Here is a 27,423-nt window from a genome sequence, read left to right as displayed (position 1 = left end):
GAACACACCATTCCCACTGTCAAATATGGTGGTGGCAGCATCATGCTCGGGGGGTGCATCTCTTCAGCAGGGACGGGGAAGCTGGTCAGAGTTGATGGGAAGATGGATGGAGCCAAATACAGGGCAATCTTGGAAGAAAACCTCTTGAAGTCTGCAAAAGACTTGAGACTGGGGCGGAGGTTCACCTTCCTGCAGGACAATGACCCTAAACATAAAGCCAGGGCAACAATGGAATGGTTTAAAACAAAACATATCTATGTGTTAGAATGGCCCAGTCAAAGTCCAGATCTAAATCCAATCAAAAATCTGTGGCAAGATCTGAAAACTGCTGTTCACAAATGCTGTCCATCTAATCTGACTGAGCTGTTTTGCAAAGAAGAATGGGCAAGGATTTCAGTCTCTAGATGTGCAAAGCTGGTAGAGACATACCCTAAAAGACTGGCAGCTGTAATTGCAGCAAAAGGTGGTTCTACAAAGGATTGACTCAGGGGGCCGAATAATTACGCACACCCCTCTTTGCAGTTATTTATTTGTAAAAAATGTTTGGAATCATGTATGATTTTCGTTCCACTTCTCACGTGTACACCACTTTGTGTTGGTCTTTCACGTGGAATTCCAATAAAATTGATTCATGTTTGTGGCAGTAATGTGACAAAATGTGGAAAACTTCAAGGGGGCCGAATACTTTTGCAAGCCACTGTACCTGTCTGTATCATCAGCCTGCAAGCAAACAGGATGTAAGCCCGACGAAGGCTGCAAAGCCAAAAGCTCGCTTATTCATATTCTTTTTGGTTAGCCAATAAATGGTATCATCCTGATGTAAAACTTCTTGCTTTTACTGATGGCTAACATGGTACAATACCCTACAGCAACTACTCTGCTGCTGGTAAGTCACACAGCAATCAGTCACATGGATAAGCCCTCCCTTCCTGGTCTTGGCTCCTCCCCATCTCCCTCCTCCAGCCTATAGGAGGTGTGAGCTGATCACTCCCAGCTGGGTCTGTGCAGAGGAAGCAGCCTGCAGTACTAACAGCACAGAGAGCAGAGGGGATCCAGCACTGACACTGCATACAGGTAATCCATGTACAGTATACTGTGTGTCTGCTCCCTATATACTGTGTACATCACTTATATACTGTGTGTGTCTGCTCCCTATATACTGTGTACATCACTTATATATTGTGTGTGTGCTCCCTATATACTGTATACATCACGTATATACTGTGTGTGTGCTCCCTATATACTGTATACATCACTTATATACTGTGTGTCTGCTCCTTATATACTGTATACATCACTTGTATACTGTGTGTCTGCTCCTTATATACTGTGTACATCACTTATATACTGTGTGTGCCTGCTCCTTATATACTGTATACATCACTTATATACTGTGTGTGTCTGCTCCTTATATACTGTGTACATCACTTATATACTGTGTGTCTGCTCCTTATATACTGCATACATCACTTATATACTGTGTGTCTGCTCCTTATATACTGTATACATCACTTATATACTGTGTGTCTGCTCCCTATATACTGTGTACATCACTTATATACTGTGTGTCTGCTCCTTATATACTGTGCATATCACTTATATACTGTGTGTGTCTGCTCCTTATATACTGTATACATCACTTATATACTGTGTGTGTCTGTCACTTATATACTGTGTGTGCCTGCTCCTTATATACTGTGTACATCACTTATATACTGTGTGTCTGCTCCTTATATACTGCGTACATCACTTATATACTGTGTGTCTGCTCCTTATATACTGTATACATCACTTATATACTGTGTGTCTGCTCCTTATGTACTGTATAGATCACTTATATACTGTGTGTGTGCTCCCTATATACTGTATACATCACGTATATACTGTGTGTGTGCTCCCTATATACTGTATACATCACTTATATACTGTGTGTCTGCTCCTTATATACTGTATACATCACTTGTATACTGTGTGTCTGCTCCTTATATACTGTGTACATCACTTATATACTGTGTGTGCCTGCTCCTTATATACTGTATACATCACTTATATACTGTGTGTGTCTGCTCCTTATATACTGTGTACATCACTTATACACTGTGTGTCTGCTCCTTATATACTGCATACATCACTTATATACTGTGTGTCTGCTCCTTATATACTGTATACATCACTTATATACTGTGTGTCTGCTCCCTATATACTGTGTACATCACTTATATACTGTGTGTCTGCTCCTTATATACTGTGCATATCACTTATATACTGTGTGTGTCTGCTCCTTATATACTGTATACATCACTTATATACTGTGTGTGTCTGTCACTTATATACTGTGTGTGCCTGCTCCTTATATACTGTGTACATCACTTATATACTGTGTGTCTGCTCCTTATATACTGCGTACATCACTTATATACTGTGTGTCTGCTCCTTATATACTGTATACATCACTTATATACTGTGTGTCTGCTCCTTATGTACTGTATAGATCACTTATATACTGTGTGTGTGCTCCCTATATACTGTATACATCACGTATATACTGTGTGTGTCTGCTCCTTATATACTGTATACATCACTTATATACTGTGTGTGCCTGCTCCTTATATACTGTGTACATCACTTATATACTGTGTGTGCCTGCTCCTTATATACTGTATACATCACTTATATACTGTGTGTGCCTGCTCCTTATATACTGTGTACATCACTTATATACTGTGTGTGTGCTCCCTATATACTGTATACATCACGTATATACTGTGTGTGTGCTCCCTATATACTGTATACATCACTTATATACTGTGTGTGTGCTCCCTATATACTGTATACATCACGTATATACTGTGTGTGTGTGCTCCCTATATACTGTATACATCACGTATATACTGTGTGTGTCTGCTCCTTATATACTGTATACATCACTTATATACTGTGTGTGCCTACTCCTTATATACTGTGTACATCACTTATATACTGTGTGTGCCTGCTCCTTATATACTGTATACATCACTTATATACTGTGTGTGCCTGCTCCCTATATACTGTGTACATCACTTATATACTGTGTGTGTGCTCCCTATATACTGTATACATCACGTATATACTGTGTGTGTGCTCCCTATATACTGTATACATCACGTATATACTGTGTGTGTGCTCCCTATATACTGTATACATCACTTATATACTGTGTGTCTGCTCCTTATATACTGTATACATCACTTGTATACTGTGTGTCTGCTCCTTATATACTGTGTACATCACTTATATACTGTGTGTGCCTGCTCCTTATATACTGTATACATCACTTATATACTGTGTGTGTCTGCTCCTTATATACTGTGTACATCACTTATATACTGTGTGTCTGCTCCTTATATACTGTATACATCACTTATATACTGTGTGTCTGCTCCCTATATACTGTGTACATCACTTATATACTGTGTGTCTGCTCCTTATATACTGTGCATATCACTTATATACTGTGTGTGTCTGCTCCTTATATACTGTGTACATCACTTATATACTGTGTGTCTTCTCCTTATATACTGCGTACATCACTTATATACTGTATACATCACTTATATACTGTGTGTCTGCTCCTTATATACTGTATAGATCACTTATATACTGTGTGTGTGCTCCCTATATACTGTATACATCACGTATATACTGTGTGTGTCTGCTCCTTATATACTGTATACATCACTTATATACTGTGTGTGCCTGCTCCTTATATACTGTGTACATCACTTATATACTGTGTGTGCCTGCTCCTTATATACTGTATACATCACTTATATACTGTGTGTGCCTGCTCCTTATATACTGTGTACATCACTTATATACTGTGTGTGTGCTCCCTATATACTGTATACATCACGTATATACTGTGTGTGTCTGCTCCTTATATACTGTATACATCACTTATATACTGTGTGTGCCTGCTCCTTATATACTGTGTACATCACTTATATACTGTGTGTGCCTGCTCCTTATATACTGTATACATCACTTATATACTGTGTGTGCCTGCTCCTTATATACTGTGTACATCACTTATATACTGTGTGTGTCTGCTCCTTATATACTGTATATGTCACTTTATATAATGTGTGTGTCTGCTCCTTATATACTGTATACATCACTTATATACTGTGTGTGTCTGCTCCTTATATACTGCATACATCACTTATATACTGTGTGTGTCTGCTCCTTATATACTGTGTACATCACTTATATACTGTGTGTGTCTGCTCCTTATATACTGTGTACATCACTTATATACTGTGTGTCTGCTCCTTATATACTGCATACATCACTTATATACTGTGTGTGTCTGCTCCTTATATACTGTGTACATCACTTATATACTGTGTGTCTGCTCCTTATATACTGCATACATCACTTATATACTGTGTGTGTCTGCTCCTTATATACTGTATACATCACTTATATACTGTGTGTCTGCTCCTTATATACTGTGTACATCACTTATATACTGTGTGTGTCTGCTCCTTATATACTGTGTACATCACTTATATACTGTGTGTCTTCTCCTTATATACTGCGTACATCACTTATATACTGTATACATCACTTATATACTGTGTGTCTGCTCCTTATATACTGTATAGATCACTTATATACTGTGTGTGTGCTCCCTATATACTGTATACATCACGTATATACTGTGTGTGTCTGCTCCTTATATACTGTATACATCACTTATATACTGTGTGTGCCTGCTCCTTATATACTGTGTACATCACTTATATACTGTGTGTGCCTGCTCCTTATATACTGTATACATCACTTATATACTGTGTGTGCCTGCTCCTTATATACTGTGTACATCACTTATATACTGTGTGTGTGCTCCCTATATACTGTATACATCACGTATATACTGTGTGTGTGCTCCCTATATACTGTATACATCACTTATATACTGTGTGTGTGCTCCCTATATACTGTATACATCACGTATATACTGTGTGTGTGTGCTCCCTATATACTGTATACATCACGTATATACTGTGTGTGTCTGCTCCTTATATACTGTATACATCACTTATATACTGTGTGTGCCTACTCCTTATATACTGTGTACATCACTTATATACTGTGTGTGCCTGCTCCTTATATACTGTATACATCACTTATATACTGTGTGTGCCTGCTCCCTATATACTGTGTACATCACTTATATACTGTGTGTGTGCTCCCTATATACTGTATACATCACGTATATACTGTGTGTGTGCTCCCTATATACTGTATACATCACGTATATACTGTGTGTGTGCTCCCTATATACTGTATACATCACTTATATACTGTGTGTCTGCTCCTTATATACTGTATACATCACTTGTATACTGTGTGTCTGCTCCTTATATACTGTGTACATCACTTATATACTGTGTGTGCCTGCTCCTTATATACTGTATACATCACTTATATACTGTGTGTGTCTGCTCCTTATATACTGTGTACATCACTTATATACTGTGTGTCTGCTCCTTATATACTGTATACATCACTTATATACTGTGTGTCTGCTCCCTATATACTGTGTACATCACTTATATACTGTGTGTCTGCTCCTTATATACTGTGCATATCACTTATATACTGTGTGTGTCTGCTCCTTATATACTGTGTACATCACTTATATACTGTGTGTCTTCTCCTTATATACTGCGTACATCACTTATATACTGTATACATCACTTATATACTGTGTGTCTGCTCCTTATATACTGTATAGATCACTTATATACTGTGTGTGTGCTCCCTATATACTGTATACATCACGTATATACTGTGTGTGTCTGCTCCTTATATACTGTATACATCACTTATATACTGTGTGTGCCTGCTCCTTATATACTGTGTACATCACTTATATACTGTGTGTGCCTGCTCCTTATATACTGTATACATCACTTATATACTGTGTGTGCCTGCTCCTTATATACTGTGTACATCACTTATATACTGTGTGTGTGCTCCCTATATACTGTATACATCACGTATATACTGTGTGTGTCTGCTCCTTATATACTGTATACATCACTTATATACTGTGTGTGCCTGCTCCTTATATACTGTGTACATCACTTATATACTGTGTGTGCCTGCTCCTTATATACTGTATACATCACTTATATACTGTGTGTGCCTGCTCCTTATATACTGTGTACATCACTTATATACTGTGTGTGTCTGCTCCTTATATACTGTATATGTCACTTTATATAATGTGTGTGTCTGCTCCTTATATACTGTATACATCACTTATATACTGTGTGTGTCTGCTCCTTATATACTGCATACATCACTTATATACTGTGTGTGTCTGCTCCTTATATACTGTGTACATCACTTATATACTGTGTGTGTCTGCTCCTTATATACTGTGTACATCACTTATATACTGTGTGTCTGCTCCTTATATACTGCATACATCACTTATATACTGTGTGTGTCTGCTCCTTATATACTGTGTACATCACTTATATACTGTGTGTCTGCTCCTTATATACTGCATACATCACTTATATACTGTGTGTGTCTGCTCCTTATATACTGTATACATCACTTATATACTGTGTGTCTGCTCCTTATATACTGCGTACATCACTTATATACTGTGTGTGCCTGCTCCTTATATACTGTATACATCACTTATATACTGTGTGTGTCTGCTCCTTATATACTGTACACATCACTTATATACTGTGTGTGCCTGCTCCTTATATAAAGTATACATCACTTTATATACTGTGTGTGTGTCTGCTCCTTATATACTGTATACATCACTTTATATACTGTGTGTGTCTGCTCCTTATATACTGCATACATCACTCATATACTGTGTGTGTCTTCTCCTTATATACTGTATACATCACTTATATACTGTGTCTTCTCCTTATATACTGTGTACATCACTTTATATACTGTGTGTGTCTGCTCCTTATATACTGTATACATCACTTTATATACTGTGTGTGCCTGCTCCTTATATACTGTATATATCACTTTATATACTGTGTGTGCCTGCTCCTTATATACTGTATACATCACTTATATACTGTGTGTGCCTGCTCCTTATATACTGTATACATCACTTTATATACTGTGTGTATCTGCTCCTTATATACTGTATACATTACTTTATATACTGTGTGTGTCTGCTCCTTGTATACTGTATACATCACTTATACACTGTGTGTCTGCTCCTTATATACTGTATACATCACTTATATACTGTGTCTGCTCCTTATATACTGTGTACATCACGTTATATACTGTGCGTGTCGGCTCCTTATATACTGTATACATCACTTTATATACTGTGTGTGCCTGCTCCTTATATACTGTATATATCACTTTATATACTGTGTGTGCCTGCTCCTTATATACTGTATACATCACTTATATACTGTGTGTGTCTGGTCCTTATATACTGCATACATCACTTATACACTGTGTGTGTCTGCTCCTTATATACTGTGTACATCACTTATATACTGTGTGTCTGCTCCTTATATACTGTATACATCACTTATATACTGTGTGTCTGCTCCTTATATACTGCATACATCACTTATATACTGTGTGTGTCTGCTCCTTATATACTGTGTACATCACTTATATACTGTGTGTCTGCTCCTTATATACTGCATACATCACTTGTATACTGTGTGTGTCTGCTCCTTATATACTATATACATCACTTATATACTGTGTGTCTGCTCCTTATATACTGTGTACATCACTTATATACTGTGTGTGCCTGCTCATTATATACTGTATACATCACTTATATACTGTGTGTCTGCTCCTTATATACTGCATACATCACTTATATACTGTGTGTGTCTGCTCCTTATATACTGTGTACATCACTTATATACTGTGTGTCTGCTCCTTATATACTGCATACATCACTTATATACTGTGTGTGTCTGCTCCTTATATACTATATACATCACTTATATACTGTGTGTCTGCTCCTTATATACTGTGTACATCACTTATATACTGTGTGTGCCTGCTCATTATATACTGTATACATCACTTATATACTGTGTGTGTCTGCTCCTTATATACTGTATACATCACTTTATATACTGTGTGTGTCTGCTCCTTATATACTGCATACATCACTTATACACTGTGTGTCTGCTCCTTATATACTGTATACATCACTTATATACTGTGTGTGTCTGCTCCTTATATACTGTATACATCACTTATATACTGTGTCTTCTCCTTATATACTGTGTACATCACTTTATATACTGTGTGTGTCTGCTCCTTATATACTGTATACATCACTTTATATACTGTGTGTGCCTGCTCCTTATATACTGTATATATCACTTTATATACTGTGTGTGCCTGCTCCTTATATACTGTATACATCACTTATATACTGTGTGTGCCTGCTCCTTATATACTGTATACATCACTTTATATACTGTGTGTGTCTGCTCCTTATATACTGTATACATCACTTATACACTGTGTGTCTGCTCCTTATATACTGTATACATCACTTATATACTGTGTCTGCTCCTTATATACTGTGTACATCACTTTATATACTGTGCATGTCGGCTCCTTATATACTGTATACATCACTTTATATACTGTGTGTGCCTGCTCCTTATATACTGTGTACATTACTTATATACTGTGTGTCTGCTCCTTATATACTGTATACATCACTTATATACTGTGTGTGTCTGCTCCTTATATACTGTATACATCACTTTATATACTGTGTGTGCCTGTTCCTTATATACTGTGTGTCTGCTCCTTATATACTGTATACATTACTTATATACTGTGTGTGTCTGCTCCTTATATACTGTATACATCACTTATATACTGTGTGTGTCTGCTCCTTATATACTGTATACATCACTTATATACTGGGTGTCTGCTCCTTATATACTGTACACATCACTTATATACTGTGTGTGTCTGCTCCTTATATACTGTATACATCACTTATATACTGGGTGTCTGCTCCTTATATACTGTACACATCACTTATATACTGTGTGTGTCTGCTCCTTATATACTGTACACATCACTTATATACTGCGTGTGGCTGCTCCTTATATACTGTGTACATCACTTATATACTGTGTGTGTCTGCTCCTTATATACTGTACACATCACTTATATACTGTGTGTGTCTGCTCCTTATATACTGTATACATCACTTATATACTGGGTGTCTGCTCCTTATATACTGTACACATCACTTATATATTGTGTGTGTCTGCTCCTTATATACTGTTTACATCACTTATATACTGTGTGTGTCTGCTCCTTATATACTGTATACATCACTTATATACTGTGTGTCTGCTCCTTATATACTGCATACATCACTTATATACTGTGTGTGTCTGCTCCTTATATACTGTATACATCACTTATATACTGTGTGTCTGCTCCTTATATACTGTATACATCACTTATATACTGTGTGCCTGCTCCTTATATACTGTGTACATCACTTATATACTGTGTGTCTGCTCCTTATATACTGTATAGATCACTTATATACTGTGTGTGCCTGCTCCTTATATACTGTATTCATCACTTATATACTGTGTGTCTGCTCCTTATATACTGTGTACATCACTTATATACTGTGTGTGCCTGCTCCTTATATACTGTATACATCACTTATATACTGTGTGTCTACTCCTTATATACTGTATACATCACTTATATACTGTGTGTGCCTGCTCCTTATATACTGTATACATCACTTATATACTGTGTGTCTGCTCCTTATATACTGTGTACATCACTTATATACTGTGTGTCTGCTCCTTATATACTGTATACATCACTTATATACTGTGTGCCTGCTCCTTATATACTGTGTACATCACTTATATACTGTGTGTCTGCTCCTTATATACTGTATACATCACTTATATACTGTGTGTCTGCTCCTTATATACTGTATACATCACTTATATACTGTGTGCCTGCTCCTTATATACTGTGTACATCACTTATATACTGTGTGTCTGCTCCTTATATACTGTATACATCACTTATATACTGTGTGTCTGCTCCTTATATACTGTATACATCACTTATATACTGTGTGCCTGCTCCTTATATACTGTGTACATCACTTATATACTGTGTGTGCCTTTTCCTTATATACTGTGTGTACCTGCTACTTATATACTGTATACATCACTTATATACGGTGTGTCTGCTCCTTATATACTGTGTACATCACTTATATACTGTGTGTGCCTGCTCTTTATATACTGCATACATCACTTATATACTGTGTGTCTGCTCCTTATATACTGTGTACATCACTTATATACTGTGTGTGCCTGCTCCTTATATACTGTATACATCACTTATATACTGTGTGCCTGCTCCTTATATACTGTATACATCACTTATATACTGTGTGCCTGCTCCTTATATACTGTATTCATCACTTTATATACTGTGTGTGTCTGCTCCTTATATACTGTGTACTTCACTTTATATACTGTGTGTGTCTGCTCCTTATATACTGTATACATCACTTATATACTGTGTGTGCCTGCTCCTTATATACTGTATACATCACTTATATACTGTGTGTGCCTGCTCCTTATATACTGTGTACATCACTTTATATACTGTGTGTGCCTGCTCCTTATATACTGTGTACATCACTTTATATACTGTGTGTGTCTGCTCCTTATATACTGTGTACATTACTTATATACTGTGTGTGCCTGCTCCTTATATACTGTATACATCACTTATATACTGTGTGTGTCTGCTCCTTATATACTGTGTACATCACTTATATACTGTGTGTGCCTGCTCCTTATATACTGCATACATCACTTATATACTGTGTGTGGCTGCTCCTTATATACTGTATACATCACTTATATACTGTGTGTGACTGCTCCTTATATACTGTATACATCACTTTATATACTGTGTGTGCCTGCTCCTTATATACTGCGTACATCACCAATATACTGTGTGTGGCTGCTCCTTATATACTGCATACATCACTTATATAATGTGTGTGGCTGCTCCTTATATACTGTATACATCACTTATATACTGTGTGTGTCTGCTCCTTATATACTGTATACATCACTTATATACTGTGTGTCTGCTCCTTATATACTGTATACATCACTTATATACTGTGTGTCTGCTCCTTATATACTGTATACATCACTTTATATACTGTGTGTGCCTGCTCCTTATATACTGTATATATCACTTTATATACTGTGTTTGCCTGCTCCTTATATACTGTACACATCACTTATGTACTGTGTGTCTGCTCCTTATATACTGTATACATCACTTATACAGTGTCTGCTCCTTATATACTGTATACATTACTTATATACTGTGTGCATCACTTATATACTATGTGTGTCTGCTCCTTATATACTGTGTACATCACTTATATACTGTGTGTCTGCTCCTTATATACTGTATACATCACTTATATACTGTGTGTGTCTGCTCCTTATATACTGTATACATCACCTATATACTGTGTCTGCTCCTTATATACTGAATACATAACTTATATACTGTGTGTCTGCTCCTTATATACTGTATACATCACTTATATACTGTGTCTGCTCCTTATATACTGTATACATTACTTATATACTGTGTGCCTGCTCCTTATATACTGTGTGCATCACTTTTATACTGTGTGTGTCTGCTCCTTATATACTGTGTACATCACTTATATACTGTGTGTGTCTGATGCTTATATACTGTATACATCACTTATATACTGTGTGTCTGCTCCTTATATACTGTATACATCACTTATATACTGTGTGTCTGCTCCTTATATACTGTATACATCACTTATATACTGTGTGTGTCTGCTCCTTATATACTGTGTACGTCACTTATATACTGTGTGTCTGCTCCTTATATACTGTATACATCACTTATATACTGTGTGTGCCTGCTCCTTATATACTGTGTATATCACTTCATATATTGTGTGTGTCTGCTCCGTATATACTGTATACATTACTTTATATACTGTGTGTGCCTGTTCCTCATATACTGTGTGTCTGCTCCTTATATACTGTATACATCACTTATATTCTGTGTCTGCTCCTTATATACTGTATACATCACTTATATACTGTGTCTGCTCCTTATATACTGTATACATCACTTATATACTGTGTGTCTGCTCCTTATATACTGTATACATCACTTATATACTGTGTGTCTGCTCCTTATATACTGTATACATCACTTATACACTGTGTGTCTGCTCCTTATATACTTTATACATCACTTATATACTGTGTGTGCCTGCTCCTTATATACTGTATACATCACTTATATTCTGTGTCTGCTCCTTATATACTGTATACATCACTTATATACTGTGTGTATCTGCTCCTTATATACTGTGTACATCACTTATATACTGTGTCTGCTCCTTATATACTGTATACATCACTTATATACTGTGTGTGTCTGCTCCTTATATACTGTATACATCACTTATAGACTGTGTGTGCCTGCTCCTTATATACTGTATACATCACTTATATACTGTGTGTGCCTGCTCCTTATATAATGTACACATCACTTATATACTGTGTGTGTCTGCTCCTTATATACTGTACACATCACTCATATACTGTGTGTGTCTGCTCCTTATATACTGTGTACATCACTTATATACTATGTGTGTCTGCTCCTTATATACTGTATACATCACTTATATACTGTGTGTGTCTGCTCCTTATATACTGTATACATCACTTATATACTGTGTCTGCTCCTTATATACTGTGTACATCACTTATATACTGTGTGTGTCTGCTCCTTATATACTGTGTACATCACTTATATACTGTGTGTGTCTGCTCCTTATATACTGTGTACATCACTTATATACTGTGTGTGTCTGCTCCTTATATACTGTGTACATCACTTATATACTGTGTGTGTCTGCTCCTTATATACTGTGTACATCACTTATATACTGTGTGTGTCTGCTCCTTATATACTGTGTACATCACTTATATACTGTGTGTGTCTGCTCCTTATATACTGTGTACATCACTTATATACTGTGTGTGTCTGCTCCTTATATACTGTATACATCACTTATATACTGTGTGTGTCTGCTCCTTATATACTGTATACATCACTTATATACTGTGTCTGCTCCTTATATACTGTGTACATCACTTATATACTGTGTGTGTCTGCTCCTTATATACGGTATACATCACTTATATACTGTGTGTGTCTGCTCCTTATATACTGTATACATCACTTATATACTGTGTGTGTCTGCTCCTTATATACTGTGTACATCACTTATATACTGTGTGTGTCTGCTCCTTATATACTGTGTACATCACTTATATACTGTGTGTGTCTGCTCCTTATATACTGTGTACATCACTTATATACTGTGTGTGTCAGCTCCTTATATACTGTATACATCACTTATATACTGTGTGTGTCTGCTCCTTATATACTGTATACATCACTTATATACTGTGTCTGCTCCTTATATACTGTATACATCACTTATATACTGTGTCTGCTCCTTATATACTGTATACATCACTTATATACTGTGTGTCTGCTCCTTATATACTGTATACATCACTTAAAGGGAAGGTCCAAGCAAAAAAAAAAAATGAGTTTCACTTACCTGGGGCTTCTACCAGCCCCATGTAGCCATCCTGTGCCCTCGTAGTCACTCACTGCTGCTCCAGTCCCCCGCTGGCAGCTTTCTGACCTCGGAGGTCAGGGCCACATTGCATACATTTTTAGGGATTCCAGCTAGTGCAGGAACACAAATGTACGCGTTGCACCACTAACGCGTAAAAATGTATGTGTTAATGTTCCTGCACTAGCGGGAATGTGTAAAAATGTACGCAATTCGGCCCTGACCTTCAAGGTCAGAAAGCTGCCAGCAGGGGACTGGAGCATCAGTGAGTGACTACGAGGGCACAGGATGGCTACATGGGGCTGGTAGAAGCCCCAGGAAAGTGAAACTCATTTTTTTTTTTTGCTTGGACCTTCCCTTTAAATACTGTGTGTGGAGCTGCAACTAACAGAAAATATCGAAACTGAAAGCAGAAATCCCCTGTTATTGTCTCACACTGCCCCCTAGTGACAATTGGCCATAAATACATATTACGGCTGTACTACCTTAATTAGAAGCAAGAAAATGTAACTAGTAAAGAAGTAAAAAACATGCTAAAATGAATTGGCCTGGAACACTTGCAAGCCTCTAAATACAGGGCAGGCCATTCATATGGATACACCTTATCTATGGATACACCCCATATACCACACCATACCATCATTTTTTTTTGTTCCAACAGTCTTGGAGGCATCTATCCAATGTGGGTTAGTGTCAGACCAATAGCGTTGGTTTTGTTTGTTAACTTCACCATTCACATAAAATGGTGTATCCATATGAATGGCCATATTAAGGTGTATTCATATAAATGGCCCGCCCTGTACATTGGCTGCTGAAGGGTTAAACCCACCCGCCTGATATTGTGTAGGTTCCCTTGTCTGACCCTCTGAGGCTCTGACTACACAAGAGCTGAGAAAGTGTCCTGTGGTATCCAGCACTGTAACTCCAGTAAGTGGTGGGAAAAGTCCACATTTATTCCATTGCTTTATAATCCAGTTCTGATCCTCATGCAGAGATGGATTAAGATGTAACAGGCCCCTAGGCAAGATAGGCCCCCTTGTAGTCCTTTTGGTAAGCTGAAGTGGAGAGAGGTCAACGAAAGTGGCTGGTGAGCCCCTTGACACCCATGAGGCCCCAGGCAACTGCCTAGAGTGCCTGGTGGATGAGCCCGCTCTGGTGGCCACTTTAGGAGCTCCCAGGGGTGGACAGAGGTCATCATTAGAACTCCGACTAGTCTCTGGCTATGTGGCCCTTTATCATTATTAAAGTGGTCTGAAACTCCGACATAACATTCAATAACAATGTGTTTTCCTACTTTTTATCACCCATAGTTATCATATTTGCTTTTGTGCTCAAGTCATATTGTCTGTTTACAAATTACAAGTTTCCAAAGTGTAGTTTTTCTTGCCCTGAAAGCTGCCATTGCATTTTATTCAAACTGCTTTTTATTATATATTAACATCTTCTAATGAGCTATTCTGAACTGTGTGTGTGTCTGAAGCCCAGAGAGCTTCACAGAGAGCTCCTTCCCACTTGTTAAGGTGGCCATACACTTAAAGATTTGCAGCAGATTTGACCATCAGATAGATTTCTGTCAGATGCCTGTAAAGTCCAGTCTGACACAGATGCCTGTAAAGTCCAGTCTGACAGGAATCTATCTGATGTGTGCCACACACGAGGAACAGATTTCCAATAGATTTCATTCTGAAATGTATTGGAAATCGATCTAAAAGCACTATTGGACCATTAGATCCAATGCATCTCTATGGGCTATTGATCTGCTGCCAGCAGCAGATCGACCTAGATTTTCCATCCTGTCAGATCAAATTAATCGAAATCAGCTGCAAATCAATCGATCGATCTGGGAATTTGATAGAATCAATTTAGTCTGTGTTTACACACATTGTAACAACATTGTAATGTAAACAAAGATACTGTTATTTGCAGTTTGGATGCGGATTGAAGCTGAATAGCAGGACAAAGTGCTTTTGTTTAACCATTTCAGTGATGTTCTGCTTAAAAAAAAAAAATCTGGGATAGTAGCTTTCAAGCTGTGCGGAATCTTTTAGAGCAAAGTAGAAATGCTGGCTTTCAGACCACTTTAACTCCATTATCTTCCTTCCCATTATTTTCCTTGGCACTGTGAAGTAAGGAACAAACCTGGGTACATAATACAGACACAATACAGAGTTGGTAGACAGTATTAATGTCATAGTGACCTTAAAGTGGAACTTCAGCCTAAACAAACATACTGTCATTAAGTTACATTAGTTATGCTAATTAGAATAGATAGGTAATATAATCTCTTACCCACCCGGTTTTAAATGAACAGGCAAATATTTGTGATTTCACGGGGGCTGCCATCTTTTTCATGGGGGCAGCCATGTTTGGTTGAAAGGAGGTGACAAGGAGCAGGAGACACAGTTCCAACTGTCCTGTGTCCCGATTACCCCTCCCAGCTGCACATGCTAGGCTTCAAATCTCATATTCAAAGTAAAAAAAATTGCACCAAAACAGCGGAACGAGAACAACAACAATCAGAAATCCCATCATACTTTGCACAGCATCAGGGGAAAAATGCCCGGGCAGATTTCTTCTGTGCAGCTAAAAATGAGGCTTGGGTAAGAAATACAAAGTTCGGATGCTGTGAAACTGTTAAAGAAACACCAAGCCTTTTCAGTGCTGCTGAGTAGATTTTTAGTCTGGACGTTCACTTTAAAGAGAACCCGAGGTGGGATTTTATTATGCTAGTGGGGCACAGAGGCTGGTTGTGCACACTAACACCAGCCTCTGTTGCCCCATGGTGTGCCTCCAAGACCCCCCTGCGCGCCGCTATACCCCTGCAGTGCTGGCGACACGCTGCGCACAAGGTTTACCTAAGCGCTGTCTGTCAGCGCCGCTCCTCCGCATCGATGCTACCCGCCCGCGTCACTTCCCTCCAATCAGCGGGAGGGAAGGGACACAGGCGGGTAGCGCCGATGCGGGGGAGCGGCGCTGACAGACAGCGCTTAGGTAAACATTGTGCTGGCGACACGCTGCGTGTCGCCAGCACTGCAGGGGTATAGCGGCGCGCAGGGGGGTCTTGGAGGCACACCATGGGGCAACAGAGGCTGGTGTTAGTGTGCACAACCAGCCTCTGTGCCCCAGTAGCATAATAAAATCCCACTTTGGGTTCTCTTTAAAAGGGAATCTGAAGTTAGAGGGATATGAAGGCTGACACGTTGATTTCCGTTTAAACAATGTAGGTTGCCTCCAATACCTTTAAGGCTTATACACAGGTTCAACGTAAAGCACAACCAACCGCACAATATGACCAAGCACACAAGTTGTTTGCCTGACAAGTACCTACACACGCGCCAACCAACTAAACAACCAACTCACTTAAATACTGTGCACGCAAACTAAACAAAAAACTGCACAACATGTCCGCATTCAAAAACAACAAAGTTGCTCAAAAGAGTTGTACACACATTCCAACCTGCCTTATAGTTGGTCAGATTGATCCACCGGTTGGATCTGGCAAGCAATATGTTATCAGTTGTTCATCTAGTTGTTTGTCAGCTGTACACACCCAACTTATCTTCCAACAGACAAGTTTGGAAGATAGTTTGCCATGGACCCTGAACAAGCATGCAGCAGATCAGATGTATCCGACTAGAGTCTGATTGGGTTAGCTGCATACTTGTTTCAGGTGTGAGATTCAGGCAACTGGTATTGTTTAAAAGGAAATAAATATGGCAGCCTCCATATGGAAAGAAAAAATGATACATATCTGGGTCTTCCTCCTGCGGCCTCCAGGCTGATCCCTCCCTCATTGTTGTCCTGCACTGTGTCGATCCTCCACAGTTCACCCCAGAAAGTCCTCCTGCTAGCACAGGCGCAGTCCATCTGCGCATGCTCCCTCTTGGTACTGCACAGGCACAGAGCGATCCTAGTGATGGGAGCGTGATGGTGGCCCGCATGTGGCCGAGCCACGTATACACAGTACGCACCAGACTGGAGGACTTTCCAGGGCGAACCGCGGAGGATCCAGATGGCACAGGAGGACAACGAGGGAGATCAGTCTGGAGGAAGCCCCAGGTACCGTATGACCAATTTTTTTTTCCTCTCCAGCCCGAGACAGGCTCCCTTTAAAGAAGAAATAGAGAGAAAAGGTGGTAAGACAATCTATAAAATAGGTGGTAAATTTAATTTATTTATTTTTTTACATTCTTTTCTGTAAGAAGCACAGCTTGGTCAGGGGCTTAAAAGAATGGCCTAGGTTAGATTTTATGGTTAAAAAGGTGAGCTTACACATTTTGAAGGTTGAAGAATGACACATATGTTGTAGGAGAGAATTTTAGAGGAGGGGAGCGGCTCATGAGAAGTCCTGTATGTGTAAGTGGGATGAGGTGATGTTAGTGGAAGACTCGGAGAAGAACATTGGTGGTATCTGGAAAAATGAGTGAACTGTATGGAGGATAAAGATTGTGGATATGGCAGTTTGTACTACAGTAGCTCTTTTGTGGGGTTGAACCAAACAGGATAGACTCATGTCATCTGTTCATTAGTTGTTCTTCTTTGCACTACTCTGGGCAGGTACCGCCCCTCCATACCAAGAACACCGCACAAAGCCTGCTGTTTTGGAGATGCTCTGACCGAGTCACCCAGACCTTTACAATTGCCATTATATAAACTGGTATCTTCTTTTAACTTAATATTTCTCTGCTTACAGAATAATCCAGCTGCAGTGATGCCTCCATTTCCAATATGTCCTCCATGTTGTGGCCTCATCATTGTGGGCTCCCGCCAGCCCGGTAAGTGTTGCATTTCCTAATTGCTGTATTATCTAATCTACCCTTTTCCTCATTCATTATCCTTCACTAGCCCAGAGGTTGGAGCATTGACCTACATGAGGTGGGCAGGGAGCTTGGCTACTGAAAGTGGGCAGGGAGCTTGACTACAGGAAGGGGGCAGGGAGCCTGGCTACAGAAAGTAGGCAAGGAGCTTGGCTACTGAAAGTGGGCAGGGAGCTTGGCTACAGGAAGGGGGCAGGGAGCTTGGCTACAGGAAGTAGGCAGGTAGCTCGGCTACTGGAAGTGGGCAGGGAGCTTGGCTACAGGAAGTGGGCAGGGAGCTTGGCTACAGGAAGTGGGCAGGGATCTTGGTTACATGAACTGGGCAGGGAGCTCGGCTACAAGAAGTGGGCAGGGGGCTCGGCTATACAAAGTTGGCAGAGGGCTCGGCTACAGGAAGTAGGCAGGGAGCTTGGCCACGTGAAGTGGGCAGGGAGCTTGGCCACGTGAAGTGGGCAGGGAGCTCAGCTACATGAAGTGGGCAGGGAGCTCGGTTACATGAAGTGGGAAGGGAGCTCGGCTACGTGAAGTGGGCAGGGAGCTTGGCTACATTAATTGGGCAGGGAGCTCGGCTACATGAAGTGGGCAGGGAGCTCGGCTACATGAAGTGGGCAGGGAGCTCGGCTACATGAAGTGGGCAGGGAGCTCGGCTACATGAAGTGGGCAGGGAGCTCGGCTACATGAAGTGGGCAGGGAGCTCGGCTACATGAAGTGGGCAGGGAGCTCGGCTACATGAAGTGGGCAGGGAGCTCGGCTACTGGAAGTGGGCAGTTAGCTCGGCTACTGGAAGTGGGCAGGGAGCTCGGCTACATGAAGTGGGCAGGGAGCTCGGCTACATGAAGTGGGCGGGGAGCTTGGCAACTGGAAGTGTGCAGGGAGCTCGGCTACGCTACATGAAGCTGGCAGGGAGCTCGGCTACATGAAGAGGGCAGGGAGCTTGGCTACATGAAGTGGGCAGGGAGCTCGGCTACATAAAGCAGGCAGGGAGCTTGGCTACATGAAGTGGGCAGGGAGCTCAACTACATGAATTGGGCAGGGAGCTCTGGTACCTGAAGTGGATGGGGAGCTTGACTACAGGAAGTGAGCGGGGCGTTCGGCTACAGAAAGTGGGCAAGGAGCTCTGCTACATGAAGTGAGCATGGAGCTTAGCTACAGGAAGTGGGGAGGGAGCTTGGCTACAGGAAGTGGGCAGGGAGCTGGGCTACAGGTAGTGGGGAGGGAGCTTGGCTGCATTTCAGTACTCAGAGATTCTGGGAAAATAGCCCGTTGAGTCACATGGGGTGGAGTCATCACTCCTTACAAGATGTCTTTTTATTCTGACGCCACGTTTTTGAAAATACTGTAGATGTGGCAGAACGGCTATGTCAGGCTACTGTATATAAAGGCAGTGCGGTCCCAGTCTCTGAGTGGCTGTAGGGCAGTCCCAGTCTCTAACGGTGGCTGCAAGGTGGTCAGAGGTTATCAATGGGCTCGGTAAAGCAGAGGACTTACTAAAGGGGAAGCTTCATGGTAGGTGTCATACAGTAGAACTGTAACTTCAGAAACAACGAGAGACCAGATGGGGAAGTACATTAGTGTGGTGGTAAAAAGTAAGCAGCTCCAGAATTAGTACTCCCAAAATAAGGTTGCAATAGGGGCAACCAACCAGTAAAACAGGTGGAGAGTACAAACGTCTCTTCTCAGAGTCTCTCTACATGTGTCGCACATTTGAAGAAAAAAATGGGGAACCCTATACACGGCACCCAAGTGTGAGGGCAGGGTCACCATCCTGCAGTGGATGTAAAAAGATAACTGGGAGAAAAAGGCAAAGGTAATAACGTTTACTAAAATCAATAAAATAATTGAGAGGTTGCTTAACTCAAAGATGACAAAAAACTAATGTAAAGTAAAAATCTGGAAATTTTAATTTGCACTATGGCAACGTTTCGTGAGTACACAGAACTAACTTCCTCAGGCCAAAAACCATTGCCAGCTGTATCTCTAAGCCCAGCATCGAGCGGCTCTTCTACTGCAGGGGAAGCTGCAATTCTGGACTCATTTAGTGGGGTTACAAGGGAAACTGACATATTTTGGAAGACTATGCTGCTAAAACACAGTACCTGGGAAACTGAGGCGCATGGAACAATTTTGAGGAGCACTGGAAAGCTGTGGGTTGCCTATATTTGATCTGTCTTCTGTGGGACTTGAAAACATTGAACTTGATTTAGGAAATTTAAGAAAGGTCAGGTGTAATTGTCTTTTGTGTTCTCCCAGTTCCTCTGCAGGGGATCTGGGTTGACGTCCAGGTGAAAGGCTTTGTGGCGGACGTGTCGGCGACTCTGAAGTATAATAACAAGGAGGAGAATGCGGTGGAGGCTGTCTTTGTTTTTCCTATGGATGAAGATTCTGCCGTCTACAGCTTTGAGGCCACCATCGAAGGGAAGAAGATTGTCGCTGATCTGCAGGAGAAGAAGCAGGTAATGAGGACTACCTGTTTATAAAGGGCATGACCTTTGTGCTAAGATGGAATGAAATAAGATAACTATTTAGGTTGTGATGAGGGGCAAAAGGAGCCAAAAAAAAAATCACCATTTCCTTTTATCCCATAAAATATTTATCTTCTTTCATGCCCATTTCAGATTATTTTGATGGATGTTTTTGGATAGCGTGATTTGGATTCAGTACCAATTTTTGATTTTTATCTCTCATCTGTATCCTCACCTCTCAGAATTCCCTCAACCATCTTTTAGCAGCATTCCCACCTCCCCATCAGTACTTCTTCCTGTTAGGATCTGTGCTGTGCCTTGGTACACCTGTTTGCTGCAGTGTGTGCTTGGACTTTGGTGAACTTCTGTTGTCCACCTTCAGGTTGCCCTTTCCTGACTTTAGGACATCCTGCAGTTCCCTGTTTCACTTGTGGGTGGTATCTTGGACCCTCCCCCCTTACTCCTTTTTGTTCTCCTTGAAACTGCACTGTCAAAGCTAGCTTGCTTTGTGAACACAGCATAGGTCGTATGTCAGCATCTTTCAAGTGAACTGCCCTCAGCCAATCAGGGAGGAGCAGGAATGTCGAGGGGAGATAACGAGCTTCCTTCTCCTCTGCAATGTACCAAATAGTGCCAGGCTGACTAAGATAAGATTTATTACACCAGACACATTTATGTTTAAAAAAGGCACAGGAGCAGAACCTATGGAAGCGCTGAGAAGGGAGGAAAGAGCTAAACTGCGGCCTTGTTTGTAGTGAAGGGATTACATCATTTCAGCATAATTTGCTCAAAGAAATGCTGTAATTTTTTCCTCGGCCGTCCGGAGCAGCTCACACAGTTGCGTCTCCCAGCCTGCTCCACGCCAGAGGCCCCGCCTTACTAGTTTCGTCACGGATGACTCATCAGAAGCGATGCTGGCGTGGAGCAGGCTGGGAGACGCAACTGTGTGAGCTGCTCCGGACGGCCGAGGAATTTGTTATACAATGCGCATTGTTTTCATGGGAAATGTGAGTTTACTGGCAAACTTTTAAATATTTAATAAAACGGTATTACGCTATGTTAGCATTTGTTTCAAGTTCATAGGCTTACAGTATCTGCAGGGTGTCCTGGAAGATCTCTACAATATAAAAGCACTGATGCTGGTCTGACACTGTGATCAGCAATAATATCTGGTGAGCGGTTACAATTACCATCCGTGTGCTGGTGGAGGGCGCTTCACACGTTTGGTTCACTTGTGGGGTAGTGTGAACTTAACACTCTCCTGAATGGAATTACGCTATGCATATTTGTTTTTTGAGTTCCAGATCCAGATATGTTTGAAGATACTTGCTCACAGGATACTGCTGATATGTGCATATGGGCAGGATATTATTGTAATATATTTTCAGCATTCCTAAGCGTAACTACACCGCCACAGTATGGGATTACTTGTGCTCAGTGTATCTGTGAGTTGTTGTTTTTCAGCTATAGACACAGAACATTTATATCACGCTTTTCTCTTGGCGGACTCAAAGCGCCAAAGCTGCAGCGACCAGGGCACGCTCTATAGGCAGTAGCAGTGTTAGGCAGTAGAGTCTTGCCCAAGGTCTCTTACTGATTAGGTCCTGGCTTACTGAACAGGAGGAGCCAAGATTTGAACCCAGGTCTCCTGTGTCAGAGGCAGAGCCCTTAACCAGTACACTATCCAGCCACTCTATAGGGGTTTGTGTAGGGGGGCAGTTAGTGTTAGGCACCACCAGGGGGGTGTTAGGGCTGTACCACCTTGGGGGGTTGGTTTGAGGTTAGGCACCATCAGGGAGGGTTAGGGATAGGGATAAGTAGTGGAGGGACCTTTGTGAGATTAGGGTTATGGTTAGCTATTGTAAAATATCGGTGTCAATTACAGATATTTTAATAACAAAAATTAACACTTTAAATAGTAGAGAATCATTTAATTTACCGATATTCTGCTATGGGCACTGTTCCTGCGCCTGGTTTCCATAGTGCCTGAAATTCTCGTACGCCATAAAAGAGGACTATAGTCAAAATATTAACATTTTGCTACTTCTGTAGCCAATCATATAATCATCAGGATACAGTCCTAATCAGAAGTGAGGGAGCAGGATAGTAAATTAGCCGCACATTATTCAGTGCTCGCCCAATCAGGCATACAATCGACATCTCATGGCTTCCTGCTGAGCATCATGTTCTGCTGTATGGAGAGGGGAGGGAGAACATGAACAAGGAGGGAGCTTGTTGAGGGAACTTCTCTTGAGGTTCCTTGAGGTTCCTATAGGAACAAAAGGGATCTGAGGACAGTGTGTGACATCAGTATGGGTGGGATGCTATAGGGGAGGCAACGACACGGGGAGACAAACTATAGAGTTTAGTTTTTGTTTTGGTTAGCAGGGATGGCAGAGCTTGGGAGAACTCCTGGAGAAGCATGTGATCAGCTTGATCAGCTGATAGATTTGTAAGGTTCTAATTTGCTGGTCCTCCTGATCATGTGCTAAACCAGGAAGTCATCACAGCAAATCTATCAGCCAGGAGCGTAACTAGAGGGCAGCAGCACCTGTGATCACAGGGGGCCCCAGAGCTGTGTGTGGCCCCCAACTACTAACCTTCCCTTCCTCTGATACAGGGCACTATACTCCAGATCAGGTGTTTTGTGGCTGCACGTTATGGGTGTGAAGATCCTGATGGCCACACTTGACCCTTGTGAGATGGGCACCAAGGCTGTGAAGAGCATCAAGGGGAGACAAGGGAAGGGGTGTGACCATTGAGGGGCCACATCAAAGTATTGCTGGGGGTCCCGGTGAATTGTAGTTACGCTACTGCTATGAGCTGACCCAATGGATCACATGCTTCTCCATCCTAAGCATTGCCTTCCCTATTGGAAGGCGATAAGCTAATGTCTGGACGCAGTTGTAGGTTCTCTTGAGGGTTTTTTTTTTTCTCACCTGTATCTACTTTTAGCAGAAAATCCTTCATGTCCCGTTTTAATAAGAAGTGAATACATTTTCCATCTGGTACACAGAGCACAACAAATATACAGTGGATCTTTTTTTTTCACAATTAGGCCCGGTTCACATTAGCATTAAAAAGGGGAACGGATACTGTACAAACGGAATGGTTGCGAACGGATCCAATGTTAGCTAATGGAACTGTTCCCATCCACCTGTTCGAACGGATCTGTTCCATATTTCCAAATTTGTCCTGCATTGGAGGCGATGGAGAACGGATCGTTCTTCACACTAGTGAAGAAACGGACCGATCGGAGGGCAAAATCCATTGGGGGTGGGGGTCAGGGGGGATGTGAGGAGCGGGCGGGTGGGTGAGGGAGGGTGCCGCAGCTGTGCGAGCCGGTGAGGGAGGGTTAAAACTCCGCAGCTGGGTGGTAGAGAAGGTTTCTTCAAAGCTTGTTCCGCATCGTGACTACACATACCATGTGATTAGTCACATGACGTGTGTAGTCACATGACGCAGAAGGAAGCTTGGAATAAACACTCTCTACCGCCCGGCTGCAATGAAGATGACGCCTGAGTACGGTTTTAACCCTCCCTCACACACCCAGCCGGCTGCTGCTTCCTCCCTCACCCGCCCTCCCTCACCTGCTGTGGCAAACTGAGTGGAAACAGATCTGATCGAACAGTGATCCGTTTTCACAGATACATTTGCCAGCGTGGACAAAGCCATACAGATCCGTTGAAGTGGAGACCGGATCCGATTTACCGGATCCGTTTGGCTTAAAAATACAGTGTGAACCGGCTCTCAGGTTTTATTACAATACTAAGTTGTACCTACAATACAATACACAGTAGAAAACAACCCATAAGTCGGGCTATGAAGAGAAAAGCATTATTCAATATATAACATAGTAATGAACACAATGGGTAATTCTAAACCCGGGCTTCTGTACAAAGTGGTTATAGCCCGTATATCAATCGCTAATACGTTAGGTGAACAAGCAAAAAAAACCCGGAAAGGTTCGATCTTTTGTACAGTCGTGTGAAATAGGAGTCAAAAAGAAGGGGGGTGGGGGGAACAACCCTGTGCCAGAGAGAGAAAAAAGAAAGAGAGAAGGAAGATAGAGTAAGAAGAGAAGGACTATGGCCTCAATTCACTAAGCAGTTTAGACTAGTCTGCTAATGGTTTTTAGTCTACTGATGGTTTGGTGTAAATCAGTTGCATCAAAAGAGAATTCACTAATAATTACCGAATGTTTTAGACCTGTTTTTAGACCTGGTCTAAAACATTCAGTAATTAGGTCGGTAAAGCGGGGAAATGATCAAAAGATGCAATTCACAAACGAGTAGGTTTGACTAACATCCTTCTTCTTTGATGAGCTCTCCTCTGGATACAATTAAACAGCAGAATAATTAATTCAAAAGGTACCAGCCTCACATCCAGGGGCGCCGCCAGCATACAGATGAGCCACGCCCCTGCTTGGGGCCACACACTTCAGGGGGCCTCGCTCTGTTGTTGATGGCGGGCGTGCAGGTGGGGGCGCCAGGCGGAGCGGCAGGAAGGTGGACGTAGTGGCGGGGAGCAGGCTGAGAGACGTTTCCAGTTACCTGCCTCAATCCTGGACACAGCTTCTATCTACTTCCTGTCTCAGCGTCTGTCGCTATGGTAACAGCGCCCCCTGTGATGACGTAACCGCATGTCATCACAGAGGGAGCGCTTCCCAGTCACGCGTGGCGGGACAGGATGACGATATAAGCTGTGTGCAGGATCAAGGCAGGTAAGTGGAAACTTCTCTCTGCCCGCTCCCCCACCACTATGTTCACCCTCCTGCCTATACTGCGGGCATATACCTATCTAACCTATACTGGGGACATATACCTATCTAACCTATACTGGGGGCATATACCTATCTAACCTGTACTGGGGGCATATACCTATCTAACCACCTATACTGGGGGCACCTACCTATCTAATCTATACTGGGAGCATATACCTATCTAACCACCTATACTGGGGGCACCTAACTATCTAATCTATATTGGAGGCATATACCTATGTAATCTATACTGAGGGGTACCTACCTATCTGACCTATACTGGGGGTACCTACCTATCTGACCTATACTGGGGGTACCTACCTATCTGACCTATACTGGGGGCACCTACCTATCTAATCTATACTGGGGGCAACTACCTATCTGACCTATACTGCGTGCACCTACCTATCTAATCTATACTGGGGACAGCTACCTCTCTAACCTATACTGGGGGCATCTACCTATCTAATCTATACTAGGGGCATCTACCTATCTAACCTATACTGGGGGCAACTATGCTAGCTAACCTATACTGGGGGCAACTATGCTGGCTACCTATACTGGAGGCACCTACCTATCTAACCTATACTGGAGGCACCTACCTATCTAACCTTTACTGGGGGCACCTACCTATCTAACCTATATGGGGGCACCTACCTATCTAACCTATACTGGAGGCACCTACCTATCTAACCTATACGGGGGGAACCTATCTATGTAACCTATATGGGGGTACCTACCTGTCTAACTTATACTGGGGCAACTATATGGGCTACCCATACTGCGGGGGACCTATAGCTGGCTACCTATACTGCGCTCACCTATACTTGTCTCCACGTTGGGGGTGCATTTTACGCCCTTGCCCTAGGTGCAATTTTGCCTAGAAGCTGCTAGTATTTGGCTCCACCCACAGCATGTTTAGCCACGCCCATTTTTCGTGGTTTGGAGGTATGGCTATCCATTTTTCCTTTATGGTCTGCTTGGGGCCACCAAAACTTTAGCTGCATCCCTGCTCTAAAATACAGACAGAAATTTTACCTTTACCGACAGAAAACAGCTGGTCTAATTTCTGTCAGAAAAAGTGGGCGTGGTTACTCCTTGTTTGCCTTTGTGAAATTCATCTTTTGATCATTTCCCCTGCTTTACCGTCCTAATTACCAAATGTTTTAGACCAGGTCTAAAAACAGGTTTAAAACATTACACCAAACCATCAGTAGACTAGTCTAAACTGCTTAGTGAATTAAGGCCAATATTGACAAATGGGTATAAGCACCTCATGTTGCCATGATGTTGGTTTTTTTTTGGTTGTTTTTTTGTGGTATTCTTCAGGGTACTGAAATTTCACCTATACAGACCAAGTTATGGTACATTGTTCGTTACGGTCATGAGAGAGAAGGTTCAGCACCTCCACGGCCTCAATTGATTTAACTCTTTTGAGCCAGGCTTTGATTGAGGGTGGAGTAGCAGATTTCTGATGTAGGGGTATGAAAACTCTGGCAGCATTTATCATATGTATCGTCAGCGATTTATTATATGATTTTAGATTCAGGTTTGTCATGGAGTAGAAAAGTGCCTTGTCACATGAAATCTGTTCTATCAACTGTATCCGCTTTC

The 27,423-nt window shown here is 41.5% G+C and overlaps 1 protein-coding gene across 3 annotated transcripts in view; it reads left to right on the top strand.

Annotated features, from left to right (window-relative positions):
• Nucleotides 1–998: 998 nt before the first annotated feature.
• Nucleotides 999–27,423, top strand: part of LOC137532258 (von Willebrand factor A domain-containing protein 5A-like) — a 176,233-nt gene continuing 149,808 nt past the window's right edge. For all 3 annotated transcript variants that reach the window (XM_068252575.1, XM_068252585.1, XM_068252565.1), the window contains exons 1-3: nucleotides 999–1,074; nucleotides 18,462–18,543; nucleotides 20,836–21,038. In XM_068252575.1, the coding sequence (XP_068108676.1) occupies nucleotides 18,480–18,543; nucleotides 20,836–21,038 (267 nt within the window). In that variant the 5' untranslated portion in view covers nucleotides 999–1,074; nucleotides 18,462–18,479. The remainder of the gene's footprint in view (nucleotides 1,075–18,461; nucleotides 18,544–20,835; nucleotides 21,039–27,423) is intronic.

The sequence above is a fragment of the Hyperolius riggenbachi genome, chromosome 1 (assembly GCF_040937935.1).
Source record: "Hyperolius riggenbachi isolate aHypRig1 chromosome 1, aHypRig1.pri, whole genome shotgun sequence".
Classification (NCBI taxonomy): Eukaryota; Metazoa; Chordata; class Amphibia; order Anura; family Hyperoliidae; genus Hyperolius; species Hyperolius riggenbachi.
This window is presented reverse-complemented; position numbering and strand designations above follow the sequence as displayed.